Genomic DNA, 15071 nt, shown 5'->3' with positions numbered 1-15071 from the left:
CATTACCACCTATGGGACAGCCATTAAAAAAATTATTCCATTTTAGTCAAAATGTCACTGGTGCTACATCATATCTATGACTCCAATAACTAACATGTTAATGCGATGAATGATCAGAAATTAAGTTAATTTCTGTCGCTGGTGTTATATGGTGCGTCACGGGTGTTGCAGTTATGATACGGTTCAATAATTACATGGTTTACATTTTCCTTTAAAATATATTAAAACAGGGCAGAGGATGTTCCAGATGGGTATCAGAGATACTGACATATGCCTAACTTGTAAGACGGATGCACCAGATAATTACCTGCATGCTTTCTGGTATTGCACACCGGTCAACGAATTCTGGCAAAGGATTTGTGAAGACTTATCGACACACCTAGGGCATCCCATCCCACCCTCCCCCTCACTCTGCCTGCTTGGGGACCTCACTGACACTAATATGGACATGAATAAATCTTGCATGCTTCTCACAGTACTAACCATTGCTAAGAAAACAATCCTTCTGAACTGGAAGTCAAAAGAGAATTTAAACATAAATCTGTTCAAAAATCTACTCTGGGATCATGTTTCCATGGAGAGGATGTCTGCCTGTAAGAAAAATCAATTGATCGATTTTGAAGACAGTTGGACTCCAATAATGAATTTTTTAACGTAATGTCGTCAGGGGTGGTGGGGCCTTGCCGTCACCGTCCCGGGTTGGGGGCTGGGGGTGGGGGGGCTGGGTTGTTGGGGTCCTCTGGTGTTTCTCTTGGCTGAGGGCGCGTGGTCAGTGTCTCTGGGTGGCCGCTGGCCTGGCCTGGTGGGGGCGGTGCGGGGGGTGGGGGGGTTCTGCCCCCGCGGGGTGGGTGGCGCGCTGGGGGGGGATCGGGGGGTGGGGCCTCTGGGTTCCGCCTGGGCCGCTGCGCTGGGGTGCGTGGGTTTGGGGGCGTGGGCTCTATCTGCTGGGGCCGCTGCTCCGGCTCCCGGGCGGGTGGTCGCCCGCATGCTGGGGGGCCTGGTCTGCCCGGGCCCGTTGCCTGGTGGGGACGGGTCGTTGTCTGCCGTTGGCGATTCCGGCGCGGGGCCCTCGGGCGCTGTGGGGTGGTTTGGGGGGGGCGGTGGGGGGAGCCTCTGCCTCGCCTGGGGGGGGGCCTGGGGTGGCCGGGGGGTGGGGGTCACCCCGCCTGGCTGGTCCGGCTCCCCGTTTGCCGGGGGGGTCTGGGGTTGTCCCGTCCTTGGCCGCTAGCTGGGGTCTCATCGGGCGTGGTGGGGTGGGTCTCTCCCGGTCTGCGCCTGGGGGGGGGGGGGCGTTCCCTGCTGCTGGGCTGCCTGTGCCGCCCCTGAACACCTCGGTTGGCCGTCCCTGCCGGCTGTGCGGGGTCAGGGATGGGGACTAATCGGGGCCAGTCGGGGATCTGGCCCCGGTGCCGGGGGGGGCCCACTCCTGGCACGCCCTTATTGCTCCCCTGGGTCCAACACCACATTTCACACAACACTAGGGCCTTGAGGGGCGGTGGGGAGGTGCGCCGAGACACTGCCCCTCAATTTTTACTTACATGTTAGACACCACATGACACTAGGGCTGAGGAGGTGGGTTGAGGCAGGTGGGGCTCTGCCGTCTGCCAGCGGTGGGGTGCCCATGCCTCAACTGCTCGCCCACTTTTTGCACCTTAGTCATATACGCAGTCCATATTACATTAGGGCCTTGGGGGTGCGGGGAGGGGGATGGGGGACTCTGCCATCTGCCAGTGGTGGGGCCCTCATACCCGAACTGCACCCACTAATTTTAATGCATAGTAGACATAAACACACAACTCTCTCACACATGTACATGCACACTTCACACCAACATGGGTCAGGGAGGGGATGGGGGCTGAGGGGCCCCCCCTAACTCTCTGTCTCTGGCCCTGTGCTGGTGGGGTGGCCCGCCGGGGGGAAGACCCATCATGGGGGGGTTCGGGTGGCCCTGGCGGGTACGGGCGGCCTCCTCTCTTGGGCCGCGGGCCGGGTGGTGCTTGGCTCTGCTGCGCCGTGGTGGGGCCCTGGCGGGCGGTCCGGGGAATCTTGGGACGCTCTGGGCCCTGCTAGGCGGATTGGGGGGTTCGGTCTGGGCTGGGCGGGGTGTCTGCCGCTCCACGGTCGCCGCGGGTCCGCTCCTGGGTGGGGGGGGGGCTCTTTGTATGGGCCCCCCTTGGATCATCCTGCAGTGTTGGGGGGGAGGCGTGCCGGGTCGCTGCGGTGGGCGGCGGCCCGTCCTCCCGGGGGACGGGCTGGGGGGGCTGGGGCTCCCCCGGTGTGTGGGGGGCCGTCCGCCGGGGGGTGGTCCCGGTGGGTGGGGCCCTTCGGCCCTGGACCCGCCTGCCCCGGTGGGGTGGTTGCGGGTGGGGCTGGGGGGCTCGCCGCCCGTCCTCCCTCTGCGGGCCTCCCTGTGCGGGGGTTGGCGCCCCCTTAGTCCCTCTCGGGTTGGGCGGGTGGTTGTCTCTGGGATGCGTGGCTGTGGGCCCTTGTGCCGGGGGGGCAGTAGGGTGGCTTCGGTTGCCTGGTTCTCCTGCCTTCGCCTTGGGCCTGGGGGGGGGGGGGGTGCTGCCGCCTCCCCTGACGGCATTAAATGCCAGCACATCCAATGACAAATCAGGTCACACCTACACTTGCACATGCATACAAGACTGGTTGAGCGATCAATATCATTATTATTATTACTTTTTAGGGTATGTTATAGATTTAGGAATTGAAATATACATATATAACGGTACGATTACGTGTGTGTATGCTACATATATATAATACCGATTTGTATTAATTATTATTAGTATCACTGATGTTGTTATAATTCTTGTTGTTTGATGAGTGTTATGTTTCTTATGGTTGTTTGTATTCTGTATTCCCCTATACTTCATCTTTTTTCCATCCCGCCTACATTATTAGTGTTATTATTTCTGTATACCTTTTTTTTTTTTTTTTTTTTCTTTTCTCTCTCCCCCTCTCCCCATGGTGATTGATGTCTGTTATTGTTACGCTGTTGTTTTTGTACCCCCCCTGTTTTTCTCCTTTTCCACGGTACTGGTGAGTTCGGAGCGGCCACAATCTTTACTCTTGAATGTAATGTAAAATAAAGTTGTCCTCCGAAAGAGGGGGGGTGGTGGTGGGCAATAAAAAAAAAAAAAAAATAATAATAAAAAAAAAAAATAAAAAAAAATAAAAATAAAATATATTAAAATATATTTTGAATTAAGCTCTTAAATTTTCATCATGGTGAAAAAACACACATATTAAGGCGGTTTACCTTTTCGATTAATGAAAGTGATCTTTAAAATGTATCCACCTCAATTCCCACTCAAAATGGAGAATGGGCCATGTCTCTATAGCATTACACCAATGAGTTGCGAAAATTGGTCCACGATACAATTTATACTTTGTGTTTTATTGATAATTCATAAAAATATTAATTCCGTAAACAATTCTATGTACTAGTTAATGTACGACTCATGCATGAATGACCTGATTAGGATGAAAAACAATGCACATTCGATTCAAAGTAATACTTACATTAACACTGCACTCTAGTGGCAACATTTTTGGGTTGCACATGGAATTTAGCCTATAGTATAGCTCGACAAAACACAAATTAAACTAGTTTCTTAACTGGGCACTTTTACCACTGATTTTTGGCTAAAAAAGGGCGTATATTTACAGCGATTTGCACGCTATAGACATTTTATTCTTAATCATATATAGTAGTTAGAAACATACCACAGATCTGTTTATTCGGCAAAGGAAGAGTTAAATGCCAATATGTATCCTGATTGGATCATATGAGATTCCGATAAGCCAATTCAAAAACAGAACGGCAAGAAGAACCCGCCCGATACGCTTGTCGTAACATCCGTGTCATTAATATGTTACGCGCCAAATTTGTACTGTATTGGTGTACAGTGTAGACACCGACAAGAGCGTGTTTGGGAGATCTTAAAATGTCTGAACAAGAAGGATATTCCCCGAGTTTCAAGAGGCCCGCTGACATTCTGCGGATTTGCAGGAAGAGAACTCGCAGCGAGGGAGTGGGTGCAGCCGGTCGAGTCGCTGGGAGTAGTCCCGGCGTGTCAGTACCGGGAGTCAGGCCGTTTTCGCCCGGACCGCTCTTTGGCTCACCGAAACTATCCGGTGGCGGAGTTAAGCGCAGGAATCCATTCGCCAATGTCGAGAACACACACAGTAAGCCGAAGAGGCGAGCCATTCTGAGTCCGGGTGGGGATGCGGACCACACTGAGCGGAAGCCCATCATTGAGGCCGGGGAAGATGGTCCCTCTGCGCCTGTGCCGCTTGGACAGCTCCTTACACGGGCTGAAAGAGCTGATCAAAAGGTTGGTAAACGGGGCTTAACCATTACCGATTCAACGAACGTATTTAGTTCTGTCAATATTTAGTCCTTAGGCCGTGTTATGATTTCACAATAATTCTAATTAATAGAATTATTTGAAATCATAACACGACCTACTTCTTAAATCTAATACGATGTACCCCACACCTCGTTACCGTTCACAACTACTTTAGCTCTCTTTGTCGCCCAGAAGCCGCTTTCTCTCAGTGACGATGACTCCGTGTTCGATGATTTGTTTTCGGGCGAAGGGAGACCGTCCGCAGCCTACCCGGTACTTATAAATCCACCAACATGAGAATTTTTCTGGGAGTTTTCGTATTGTAATAAACCAGAGAGTCGTTTCTCTCTATCCGCAGAGCGGTAACGCGCCCGCAGTCAATGGTGCTACCCCCCCTGGGGACTATCCGGCAGACTGGAGCCTGAAGACGCGGCTGCTTATCATGTCGCCCCTCAGCTTCTCCTGGGCCGAACACTTGAAGGCGCAGGAAGTGGCACTGGGGCTCACACAGAGCTGCCGGGCGACACACTGCAACCTGCCTGCACAGATCCAGGTATGAAATACTGCAGCCTGCCTGCACCGATCCAGGTACGAAATATTGCAACCACTGTGCACAGATTCAGGTATGAAATACACATCGCAGTCACACACAGAGAAAAATGATCCCTGCATATACAGGTCCAGTTAATTTTAGACATGCATATGCAAAGCAGTCTATATGTGGACATACAGGTATCATATTGTTTTCTATTACACAGACTGGTAAGTGCTTTACTGAAGGATTGTTATGTGTATGGATGTATCATAATATTGCCTCAGTGATTGTTGTTTGTTGTCCTGGATACAGGAGCCTCGCACCAGTGTTGAGCTGCGCTGTGCCTTCCAGCAGTGTCTGGTCTACTGGCAGCACCCTTCCTTGTCCTGGCTGCCGCTGTTCCCTCGCATTGGTGTCGAGAAGAAGCTCTCTGGGAAGAGCATGCCCTGGTTGCAGGATGAGGCTCTGCAACAGAGCCTGATGAATGACTGGTAAGGCCAGTTCCAGTCCTGTGTTGTCCAGTATGACAAAAATGGGCCCTGATTTAGCAGTTCAAATCTTCACCTTATTTACATTTATTTAGCATACATACGAGATTTGAACAGGTAACCTTCTGATCACTGAGGCACACTGTCAGGTTATGCAGCTCATGTTTTCACAGCAGGAGAGTCATTATGTACAACGAGCTTTAACTGCAGCTTAGGTGTTTCGTGAAGCAGCAACTTGTTTCTCTTTGTGAGCTTGTCTTTTTGGCATGCTGCTTGTGGCCCAGGTCGCAGAGTGTCACCTCCCTATACAGCCTGGTGCGGGCGCGCCTCTGCCCCTACTTCTACCTTTGCACTTACCAGTTCACTGTGCTGTTCCGTGCTGCTGGCATGAGTGGCACTGACGGCATCACGGCTGTGCTGTCGTCCACCACACTGGGGCTACGGGAGGCCATGCGGGCTGAGGGTGAGCATGCCGCTGTGGCTTCTCCTCCTCCATCTGCATCCCACTGTGTGACACACACATACGCACTGTGATGTTTACACCTGATTGCAGGAATTGAGTTCACACTTCCCCTGCTGGAGGAAAAGAAGAAAATAGAAGATCAGGGTAAACATGAATACACAGAAGAACCATATACAGAGTAAGTGTCACTCTGTGTGGGTCTTTAATCTGTAAATTGCAGCTGAGCAGTTTACTCAGTAGCAGCTCAATTGATAAGGTGCTCAGTAGTAAGTCTAAACTTCCGTGAAGAGATGTCCTGTTTGTACATGATTATCAGCTATTCCTTTTTCTCATACTCTGAAGAAAGTGATCTGTTTGTTTTCTTTGTGCAATTATCAGGAGAAAGACTGTTTGATACAACATGATCAAACTACAATGGGAGGGAAATGCATGATCTGTTTATTCGCCATTGTAAATAGTTGATGTTTATCTGATGAATTGCTTGTCCTCTAGCTGATTTTGTGTGTGAATAATAAGGCGCTTTCCCACCAAAGTTCAGGAACCTAGTTCCCCATTCTGAGTCCCTGGGTCATCTTGACCGGGAACGTTTGTAGTTTCAGGCCACTTTTGTGTGTCACTTTCCTAACGCACAACAGGAACTCTAAACTTTATGCCTGGGAGAAGCACAAAGCTCAAAAGTTAAACTTTACTACAACAACAACAAATTTAAGAACATAAGAACATAAGAACTATACAAACGAGAGGAGGCCATTCGGCCCATTGAGCTCGCTTGGGGAGAACTTAACTAATAGCTCAGAGTTGTTAAAATCTTATCTAGCTCTGATTTAAAGGAACCCAAGCATTCAGCTTGCACTACGTTATCAGGAAGACTATTCCATACTCTGACTACACGCTGTGTAAAGAAGTGCTTCCTTAAATCCAGTTTGAAATGTTCTCCCGCTAATTTCCACCTATGGCCACGAGTTCTTGTATTTGAACTAATGCTGAAGTAACTATTCGGTTGAACAGCATCCAAACCTGTTAGAATCTTATAGACCTGGATCATGTCCCCCCTCAGTCTCCTTTGCTAAATTTATTTAAGAACATAAGAACATAAGAAATTTACAAACGAGAGGAGGCCATTCGGCCCATCAAGCTCGTTTGAGGAGAACTTAGCTAATAGCTCAGAGTTGTTAAAATCTTATCTAGCTCTGATTTAAAGGAACCCATGGTTTTAGCTTCCACTACAATAGCAGGAAGACTATTCCATACTCTGACTACACGCTGTGTAAAGAAGTGCTTCCTCAAATTTGTTTTAAAATGTTCTCCCGCTAATTTCCACTTATGGCCACGAGTTCTAGTATTTAGACTAATATTGAAATAGTCATTTGGCTGAACAGCATCCAGACCCGTTAGAATCTTATAGACCTGAATCATATCCCCCCTTAGTCTCCTTTGCTCAAGGCTGAACAGATTCAGTTCCGCTAACCTCTCCTCGTAAGACATTCCTCTAAGACCAGGAATCATTCTCGTAGCTCTTTGTTGTACCTTTTCTAAGGCAGCAATGTCCTTCTTGAGGTATGGTGACCAAACCTGCACACAGTATTCTAGGTGGGGTCTTACCAAGGAATTATATAAGTGTAACATCACCTCCCTTGACTTAAACTCCACACATCTAGAGATATAACCCAACATTCTGTTTGCCTTTTTTATTGCTTCCCCACATTGGCGAGAGTGGGACATGGAAGCATCAACATACATACCGAGATCTTTCTCGTAATCAGCTACCTTTATTTCAGTGGAACCCATAAAATATCTGTACTGTATATTTCTGCTCCCTGCATGGATTACCTTACATTTATCTGTGTTAAATTTCATCTGCCAAGTATCAGCCCATTCGCTAATTAAATCCAGATCCCGTTGAAGCCTCTCTGCTGCTAGATTAGTATCTGCTACCCCGCCCACCTTAGTGTCGTCTGCAAATTTAACCAGTTTACTGTATGTATTCGTGTCAATATCATTAATGTAAATTAGGAACAATAGTGGTCCTAAAATTGAACCCTGCGGTACCCCACTATAAACGGAGGCCCACTGTGACATAGTGCCTCTAATAACTACTCGCTGCTTCCTATCAGTTAGCCAGTTTTTGATCCAAGCTGCCACAGTTCCTAAAATTCCTGCAGCTTTAAGCTTTAACAAGAGCCGTTTGTGGGGGACAACATCAAAGGCTTTCTGGAAATCTAAGTAAATCACATCATAGGCCTTTTTGTGATCAATTTCACTTGTAGCTTCCTCAAAGAACTCAAGCAGATTCGTTAAGCAGGATCTACCTCTCCTAAATCCATGTTGGCTATCCTTTGTAATGTTATTTGCATCTAGGTAATCTACCATTTTCACTTGAATTATAGCTTCCATTATTTTTCCAGTAATGCTAGTTAAACTGATTGGCCTATAGTTTGCTGGATTACTTCTATTATTAATTTATTAATTTATTTTTGTATAGCGCATTATCACAACATTACATCATCTCAAAGTGCTTTACAGCATCCCCACCCAAAGCCCCCAGTGAGTAAGCCATAGGCGACAGTGGAAAGGAAAAACTCCCTTGAAGGAAGAAACCTTGGGAGGGACCAGACTCAAAGGGGGAGCCCATCCTCCAGGGGCAGGCAGGGAGAGTCAAATCGGACTCAACCAGAAGGCAGGGAGTGGGTCATACAAGGAAGATGACACAGGCAGAACGGCAAGCTTGGTGCACGGACGTCATTGGTAGAGGCGACGTCACATGTAACAGGGTGTGCTGGACATCTTGATAGATTGAGGGCTCCAGGCAGCACCCCCCAGGAGAAGTAGGGGAAATAAAATATGCAATTAGTCAAAGTAGGGGAGACTTTAGGCAGTGCCAAAAGTTAGATGAGTGCAATATGAAGTGCAATGCTCCGGCAGATATGGCTATGGCAGCATAAGTAGGAGGGAGAGGCAGGTGGGAATGCAGGCATGGGGAGTCCCTGAAATGACAGCACTCCAATCCCACAAGCGATTGTGAAGCTAGAGTGACAGCATTGACAGTTCAGTTTATCCAAAGCCAATGGCACCGATCCCCACCCAGCTCTACACCTCACACTATAGGTATAACTAGGAGTGAGAAGTTAGCTAGAGGTAGAACTAGTGTCCCTATAAGCTAAACAAAACAGGTGTGTTTTTAGTCTAGACTTGAATATTGAGAGTGAGCCTGAAATCCGCACTTCCGGTGGAAGACCATTCCACAGCTGAAGAGCTCTATAGGAGAAAGCTCTGCAGCCTGCTGTAGCTCTTTCTACCCTAGGTACTAACAAATATCCCGCACCTTGAGAACAAAGCAAGCGCGGGGGGTTGTATGAGGTCAGCAGATCACTAAGGTATTCTGGTGCAAGGCCATTCAGTGCTTTATAAGTTAATAGCAGTATTTTATAGTCAATCCGAGACTTAACTGGTAACCAATGAAGGGAGGATAAGGCTGGTGTAATGTGATCAAATTTTTTTGTGTTTGTGAGAACTCTGGCTGCTGCATTCTGTACCAGCTGAAGTTTATGTAAGGACGGCACACATTTTATATGAAACACCCCAAAACAATGTAGGATGAACAAGTCATTTCGTTATTTGTTAGTTATCCCATGCCATAATGGTTAAAAGTAGGACACAGCTTTAATTTTCCACAGAATAAAAAAAAAAAACCAATATAATGTTATTCCTCTAATAAGTGCAGGATAGTTTCACCAGCGGCACCGGTAATATTAGACATAAATATCAGTCACCTGTCAATTTCACATGCAGAAATGGAGACGCATTCAAAAAAGTTAATTAAGTTAAAGTTTATTAATCATTTAATGTAACTGAGATTCTAAAATAATTCCATCTGCTCAATATTTGCTCAATTGCTTCCATCTCTTTTCCCCTTACATCGGTGTGACGTCCAAGTTAGCGCTGGTGCTTGGGGTCAACCAGTCGGCAATCTTCACCCAGTACTCCTTGGTCCAGCGAAGAGTACCTACTCAGTAGCTGGAACTAAAAAAACATTCAGGAACTACCTCTAATAAACTAAAATTGGTCTGCGTTCTTGCGGTGGGAACACAAGAGAAGTTCATGACAAAAGTTAAGAACATAAGAACTATACAAACGAGAGGAGGCCATTCGGCCCATTGAGCTCGCTTGGGGAGAACTTAACTATTAGCTTAGAGTTGTTAAAATCTTATCTAGCTCTGATTTAAAGGAACCCAAGGATTCAGCTTGCACTACGTTATCAGGAAGACTATTCCATACTCTGACTACACGCTGTGTAAAGAAGTGCTTCCTTAAATCCAGTTTGAAATGTTCTCCCGCTAATTTCCACCTATGGCCACGAGTTCTTGTATTTGAACTAATGCTGAAGTAACTATTCGGTTGAACAGCATCCAAACCTGTTAGAATCTTATAGACCTGGATCATGTCCCCCCTCAGTCTCCTTTGCTTGAGGCTGAACAGATTTAGCTCAACTAACCTAAGTTGTGATTCCTGTGGTGGGAAAGCGCCTGTGTAGTTAAGGAGGGACGTTACTATTCGGCTTATATTATCGTGCCATTGCTGTTGCAGACTTAAGGAGCAGAGTGAAGCAGAGGATGATGATGATGATGCCAGTTTTTCCTGGCTGAAGGAAATGGGTGTACAGGACCAGATAAACAAACCTGATTCTGTGTCCATTAAACTGTATCCTTTGCTAAGTGTCCATGGGGTGTTCTGTTTTTATAGTGGTGACAAATTTTAATGCAAAAATCAAAGGTTCTGCATGCTGTGCTTTTGGTCACAGGACTACAACTACAACTACTACAAAATTAACTGAATTTAAGTTAATTTTATTTTGACATCAAACTGTATCTCCAATTGCTGGGCTTTTGATGTATGTAATGTATTCCAGACATTATTTTCACCCACAATTCAAAAAGCAGATTAGTATCATGCCTAAAAATATTAATTAGATGCATATTGTGATGCCCAAAAGTTAGTTATCTGTATTAATTTGCCAGATCCTTATGCTTAATAAATTTGGTTAGTCCAACGCACATAAATGTACACATTGGCACTGTCAATCAGTGTAGAATAAGCCCAAATTATAGCCTAAACATTTTCACAAAAACCTATACGTTATTAATGTAGCAAGCAGACAACTTTATGGCTTTAATAATAATGAGTATATTTAGGTCAAAAGATACAAAATGAAAACCTTCATTCTAATGCTAATTTAAGAAACATGAATAGACAGCACTTAGGGTGGTTTTGCCTATTCTGGCAGTCCACCATCCAGAATAGCACCTGAGTGATTCCGCATAGATCCACTTAAGCCAGTCCACATTTTTGCTCGCTCCCAGCTCCCAGCTAATCGGGAACACCGAATACCTGATACAGGTGTGCTAGGAGCTGAGAGGAAGCAAAACTTGGACTGTCTGGGGTTCCCTGAGGACTGGGTTGGGAAACACTGCATTAAGCTATCACCTACTAGGAGAATAAGGCTGGATTTGGTCAGACTCCAAGATCAAGCTGTTTCTGATGAGTTTTTGTATAGTTTTTATAAGGAAATTGCAGACTTGGGTGCAACTCCCAACACTAATGTGATGTGGGAGACCTTCCATGATAAGGTCCTGAAGGTTGCTGAGGGTTGTGTTGGTGTTACTGGTGTTCCCACCACACCATTTGTGGTCTAGTGACCCATATCCTGCTTACAGAAGAATCGAAGCATTATATATATCTGAATCTGTTCCATGGTGACTTGCAGTTAGGGCAGGTGATGGAACAGTCCTTACAGATGACACTGCAGTTGTGACCTGCTGGGCCGGATACTTTGAGCAGTTGTTTAAAGCTGACCCTCTGGCTAGGACATTGGACGTCTCTAGGTCCACGGTTCTCGAGGCTGATTCAGTTGTGAACCACCCAGTCTCACTGAGATTGCACGGGTGGTGAATCAGCTGGGCATAGAGAAGGCTTCTTCAGGGTGATGGTAAGGCTGTCCTCCTGGCATTGCAGGCAATCTTTGCTTCCATTTGAGTGTCAGGCATCATCCCAACTAACTGGAAAACGGGACTTGTAGTCCCTGTGTGAAAAAGGTAAGTGTGATCGCCTGGATTGTGGCAACTACAGGGGGATAACACTGCTCTCAGGGCCGGATCATCCTTAGCATCCTTAACAGGATCCATAATCACTTGCTCGCCTATCAGCAGCCAGAGCAGTCTGGTTTTGTGGTTAAGAAGTCTATGATCGACTGCATCCTGGCACTGAGGGTTCTCATTGAGCGCAAGCGTGAATATCAGCAGAGGTTCTTTGCAGCCGTTGTCGATTTCCATAAAGCGTTTGACTCAGTTGATCGAGTTACCCTGTGGGATATCCTGGGATTGCGAGTCTCCTGGATAAAAACCAAGATCCAGGCCTTTAATGACTTCTTAAGCACAGCCATCAGTGTATCTGTCTGCGGGGAGAATGTTGACCTTGTCGAGAGATTTACCTACCTCGGCATCGACATTCATGTCTCTGGTGACTCTTCCTATGAAGTCAGCAGATGGATTGGGAGAGCATGGGGGTCATGAGGTAGCTGGAAACGGGTGTGTGGCTATCCTGATATCTTTGCAAGAGGATGAAGGTCCAAATCCTCAGAGTCCTCGTGCTCCCTGTCTTGCTGTATGGCTGTGAGACATGGACGCCTTCCAGTGAGCTGAGATGAAGACTAGACTCCTTCGGTACTGTGTCTCGTTGGAGAATCCTTGGGTAACGCTGGTTTGACTTTTTGTCGAAGGAGTGGTTGCTAGCGGAGTCCCAAATGAGGCACATTACCTGCATTTTAAGGTCACGTCTGTTATGGCACTATGACCATGTGGCGCATTTACGTGAGGGTGACCCTGCTCACAGGATCCTCGTTGCTGAGGACCCGAGGGGATGGACCAGGCAGAGGGGATGCCCATGTAATATCTGGCTGTGGCAGATAGATGGTCACTTCTAGAGGGTGAGACTGGACCGTGGGTGTGCTTGGGGGGTCGCCAGTCAGGATCCAGAGGAGTTTCACCATGTGGTGGGTGCGGCAATGTGCTGCATCAGCACATGCTCCGTAACCTGACCTGATGTGTTTCCTCTTCAGGTGCTGGTGCATAGCACATAGCATTGGTGCCGTTATGGTATGCCATCGCACTTTGCAGTGTAAAAGCAACCATTTGTGATAATGAGCTACTCCCATAATTACGTAGTGATATTAAAGGAAAACATTTCTTATAATGAATTGAACCATTTTAGAAATCATAATGGTAATTTTATTAAAATAATTTTAAGATGCATTCATTTGAAATATTGATGTCGACCCATTTTCAGCATTGTTATCGCCTACGTCGACTAATCACGGTAACCCTAGTGTATTCATGCGTGCAAAAAGGATTCTTACCTAACATAGTCAGTACCCTCGGATGCAAATCTGTTTGGCCGAACAAACTAATGTTTAAAGTCTAGTAATGTCACATGCAGATTTTTCCTTGAGCCCTGATCTCAGCCGTAAGGAGCACAGGGAGGTGCAGCTGGACCGCAGGCCCCAGTCGATGGTTCTGGTGAAGGGTACCGACACCTTCACGCTCCTCAATTTTTTCATCAACTACAAAAACTTGGTGGCAGCTTCGGGAGTGCAGGCAGGCCTGCCCCCTACACTGCTAGCCCCTGTGGCATTTCGGGGAGCTACACTGCAGACACTTAAGGTGATAGACCTTTTACCCCTTCTATCCTGAAGAATGAGTTGTAATATGACTCTCCTGTCAAAGCTACTCCACGTTAGAAGGCCAGTTCTGAAGTGCCTGCCTCCTATCACAGGTTCGCAGTGTGACTGTGAAGACCCAGGTGCAAAATGGATACCAGGATATGTTCAGCTTGGAAGTCAGCGGCCCTGTGATGCCTCACACTCTCCATGGCTTGAGTCAGCTACTGCGCATTGCTCAGAGAGGTCGCTTCTCTGTGGGGCTGTACACCCACGAGCCCACCGCTGTGCTTAATACCTCACTTGGTTCCCCCAGGATGGACACACAACAGGTCAAAGTCCAGAGAATGAGCCATAAAGTGCTAGCTATTTTGCTGAGATTTAGGTGAAACACCTTAAAAATGCTGACTAGTCATCTTTAAAGTAAAAAAAAAAATCCAGTAACTCCAGATGTACCTGAGAAGGCTGTTCCATGTATTACCAGTATGCTCAAGCCAACCAATATTTGTTGTTTGAAATGGACATAAGAGTATGGAACAGGTACCAAATCCTTGTCAATGTCAACCTTGCAGTTTCGAAAGGTAGTCTGAAACTTTCTCATGTGAGGCCTTACATGAATGCTCTTTTCTCTTCAGGAGAAGCTTGCTCAGGAGTTGGAAGCATGCGGCTTGGCCCTCAGCACGGTGCAGCAGTTAGCGGAGCCAGCTCGCTTGGGCAGGTCTGTGCTCAGGCAGCTCGACATGGATGACTACTCCTACTCGTGGAGGACCTGATGAAGTCCCACATGGCCTGCTCCTTTCCCTAGGGGCTTGATCCTCTAAGATCCCAGCACTGAATCACCTTCATTGGACCTAGTTTCTAACATTCTGCACTGCTGGTACAGCCTTATGCTCAGGAAGCTCTGTACAAGCAAGTGGAGCAGGGCCTGGGCTCCAGCAGTCAGTAGGAGCACGGCCAGCTCTGGATACCAATAAGGCCCTCGGATGCACATAGATCTCCTCAATCTATGTCAATGTTCTTTATCTGCTGTAGGACCTAGTAGGCACCCGACAGCTGCGGAAGGACATTTTTACAGAGTGATCGACACATCAACTCTTCTGCAGCAGGTGATAGATACACATTTCATAAGGCCATCAGGAGTATGGCTGCTGTTGCAATACAGAATAACCTGCCTGATGGAGGATTTCCACATACATGGATTTTGTGATTAAACTGATTTTAAACTAACTGCACTTTTGTAAAATTCTGCTGCTGGTGTGCTTGAGGGACACTGTCAGTTGATGGTCTTAGTTTAAAAGAAGAATGTGACAGCTGTCCACAATTTAACATTTAACTTTTTCTTCACAAATACATGCATGTTGAGCTATGTATTTTTGTGTATTAGGCTTAGACAAATGCAAAAGGATTGGGCAGCAAAGGCATACTAGTTAAGAACATTACTATTAACCTGCTAGGTTACATGTGCTGGTGTAGAGGTTCTGCTGTTACTCCCATGGAACACTGAATACTCGAATTGCTG

At 46.9% G+C, this 15071-nt stretch overlaps 1 protein-coding gene and 1 long non-coding RNA gene across 3 annotated transcripts; one reads left to right on the top strand and one right to left on the bottom strand.

Annotated features, from left to right (window-relative positions):
* Positions 1–3611: 3611 nt before the first annotated feature.
* LOC111840053 (DNA replication fork stabilization factor DONSON) lies at positions 3612–15030 on the top strand. Of its 2 annotated transcripts, none has more exons than XM_023804447.2 (10): positions 3612–4343; positions 4554–4631; positions 4717–4911; positions 5206–5384; positions 5666–5844; positions 5935–6022; positions 10429–10542; positions 13358–13556; positions 13669–13884; positions 14188–15030. In XM_023804447.2, the coding sequence occupies exons 1-10, from the start codon at positions 3954–3956 to the stop codon at positions 14323–14325; spliced, it is 1776 nt and encodes a 591-aa protein (XP_023660215.1). In that variant the 5' UTR covers positions 3612–3953; the 3' UTR covers positions 14326–15030. The 2 variants fall into 2 exon arrangements, with proteins under 2 accessions (XP_023660215.1, XP_023660214.1); XM_023804446.2 differs by having other exon boundaries at positions 4551–4631.
* On the bottom strand, positions 5009–5875 carry LOC140578631 (uncharacterized). The gene is made up of 2 exons (XR_011982899.1): positions 5739–5875; positions 5009–5402 (listed from the first exon to the last, which is right to left on the bottom strand). It is a non-coding gene; the product is annotated as an uncharacterized lncRNA (long non-coding RNA).
* Positions 15031–15071: the final 41 nt, after the last annotated feature.

This window comes from Paramormyrops kingsleyae, chromosome 16 (genome assembly GCF_048594095.1).
Source record: "Paramormyrops kingsleyae isolate MSU_618 chromosome 16, PKINGS_0.4, whole genome shotgun sequence".
NCBI classification, from domain to species: domain Eukaryota; kingdom Metazoa; phylum Chordata; class Actinopteri; order Osteoglossiformes; family Mormyridae; genus Paramormyrops; species Paramormyrops kingsleyae.
This window is presented reverse-complemented; position numbering and strand designations above follow the sequence as displayed.

What these genes read in the sequence shown, in the direction of transcription:
- LOC111840053 (XM_023804446.2), top strand. Translation starts at nt 3,954, where the DNA reads ATGTCTGAACAAGAAGGATATTCCCCGAGTTTCAAGAGGCCCGCTGAC. An exon ending in CTGAAAGAGCTGATCAAAAG is followed by an intron (nt 4,344 to 4,550) that starts GTTGGTAAACGG and finishes TTTGTCGCCCAG; the next exon opens with AAGCCGCTTTCTCTCAGTGA. An exon ending in CTACACTGCAGACACTTAAG is followed by an intron (nt 13,557 to 13,668) that starts GTGATAGACCTT and finishes CTCCTATCACAG; the next exon opens with GTTCGCAGTGTGACTGTGAA.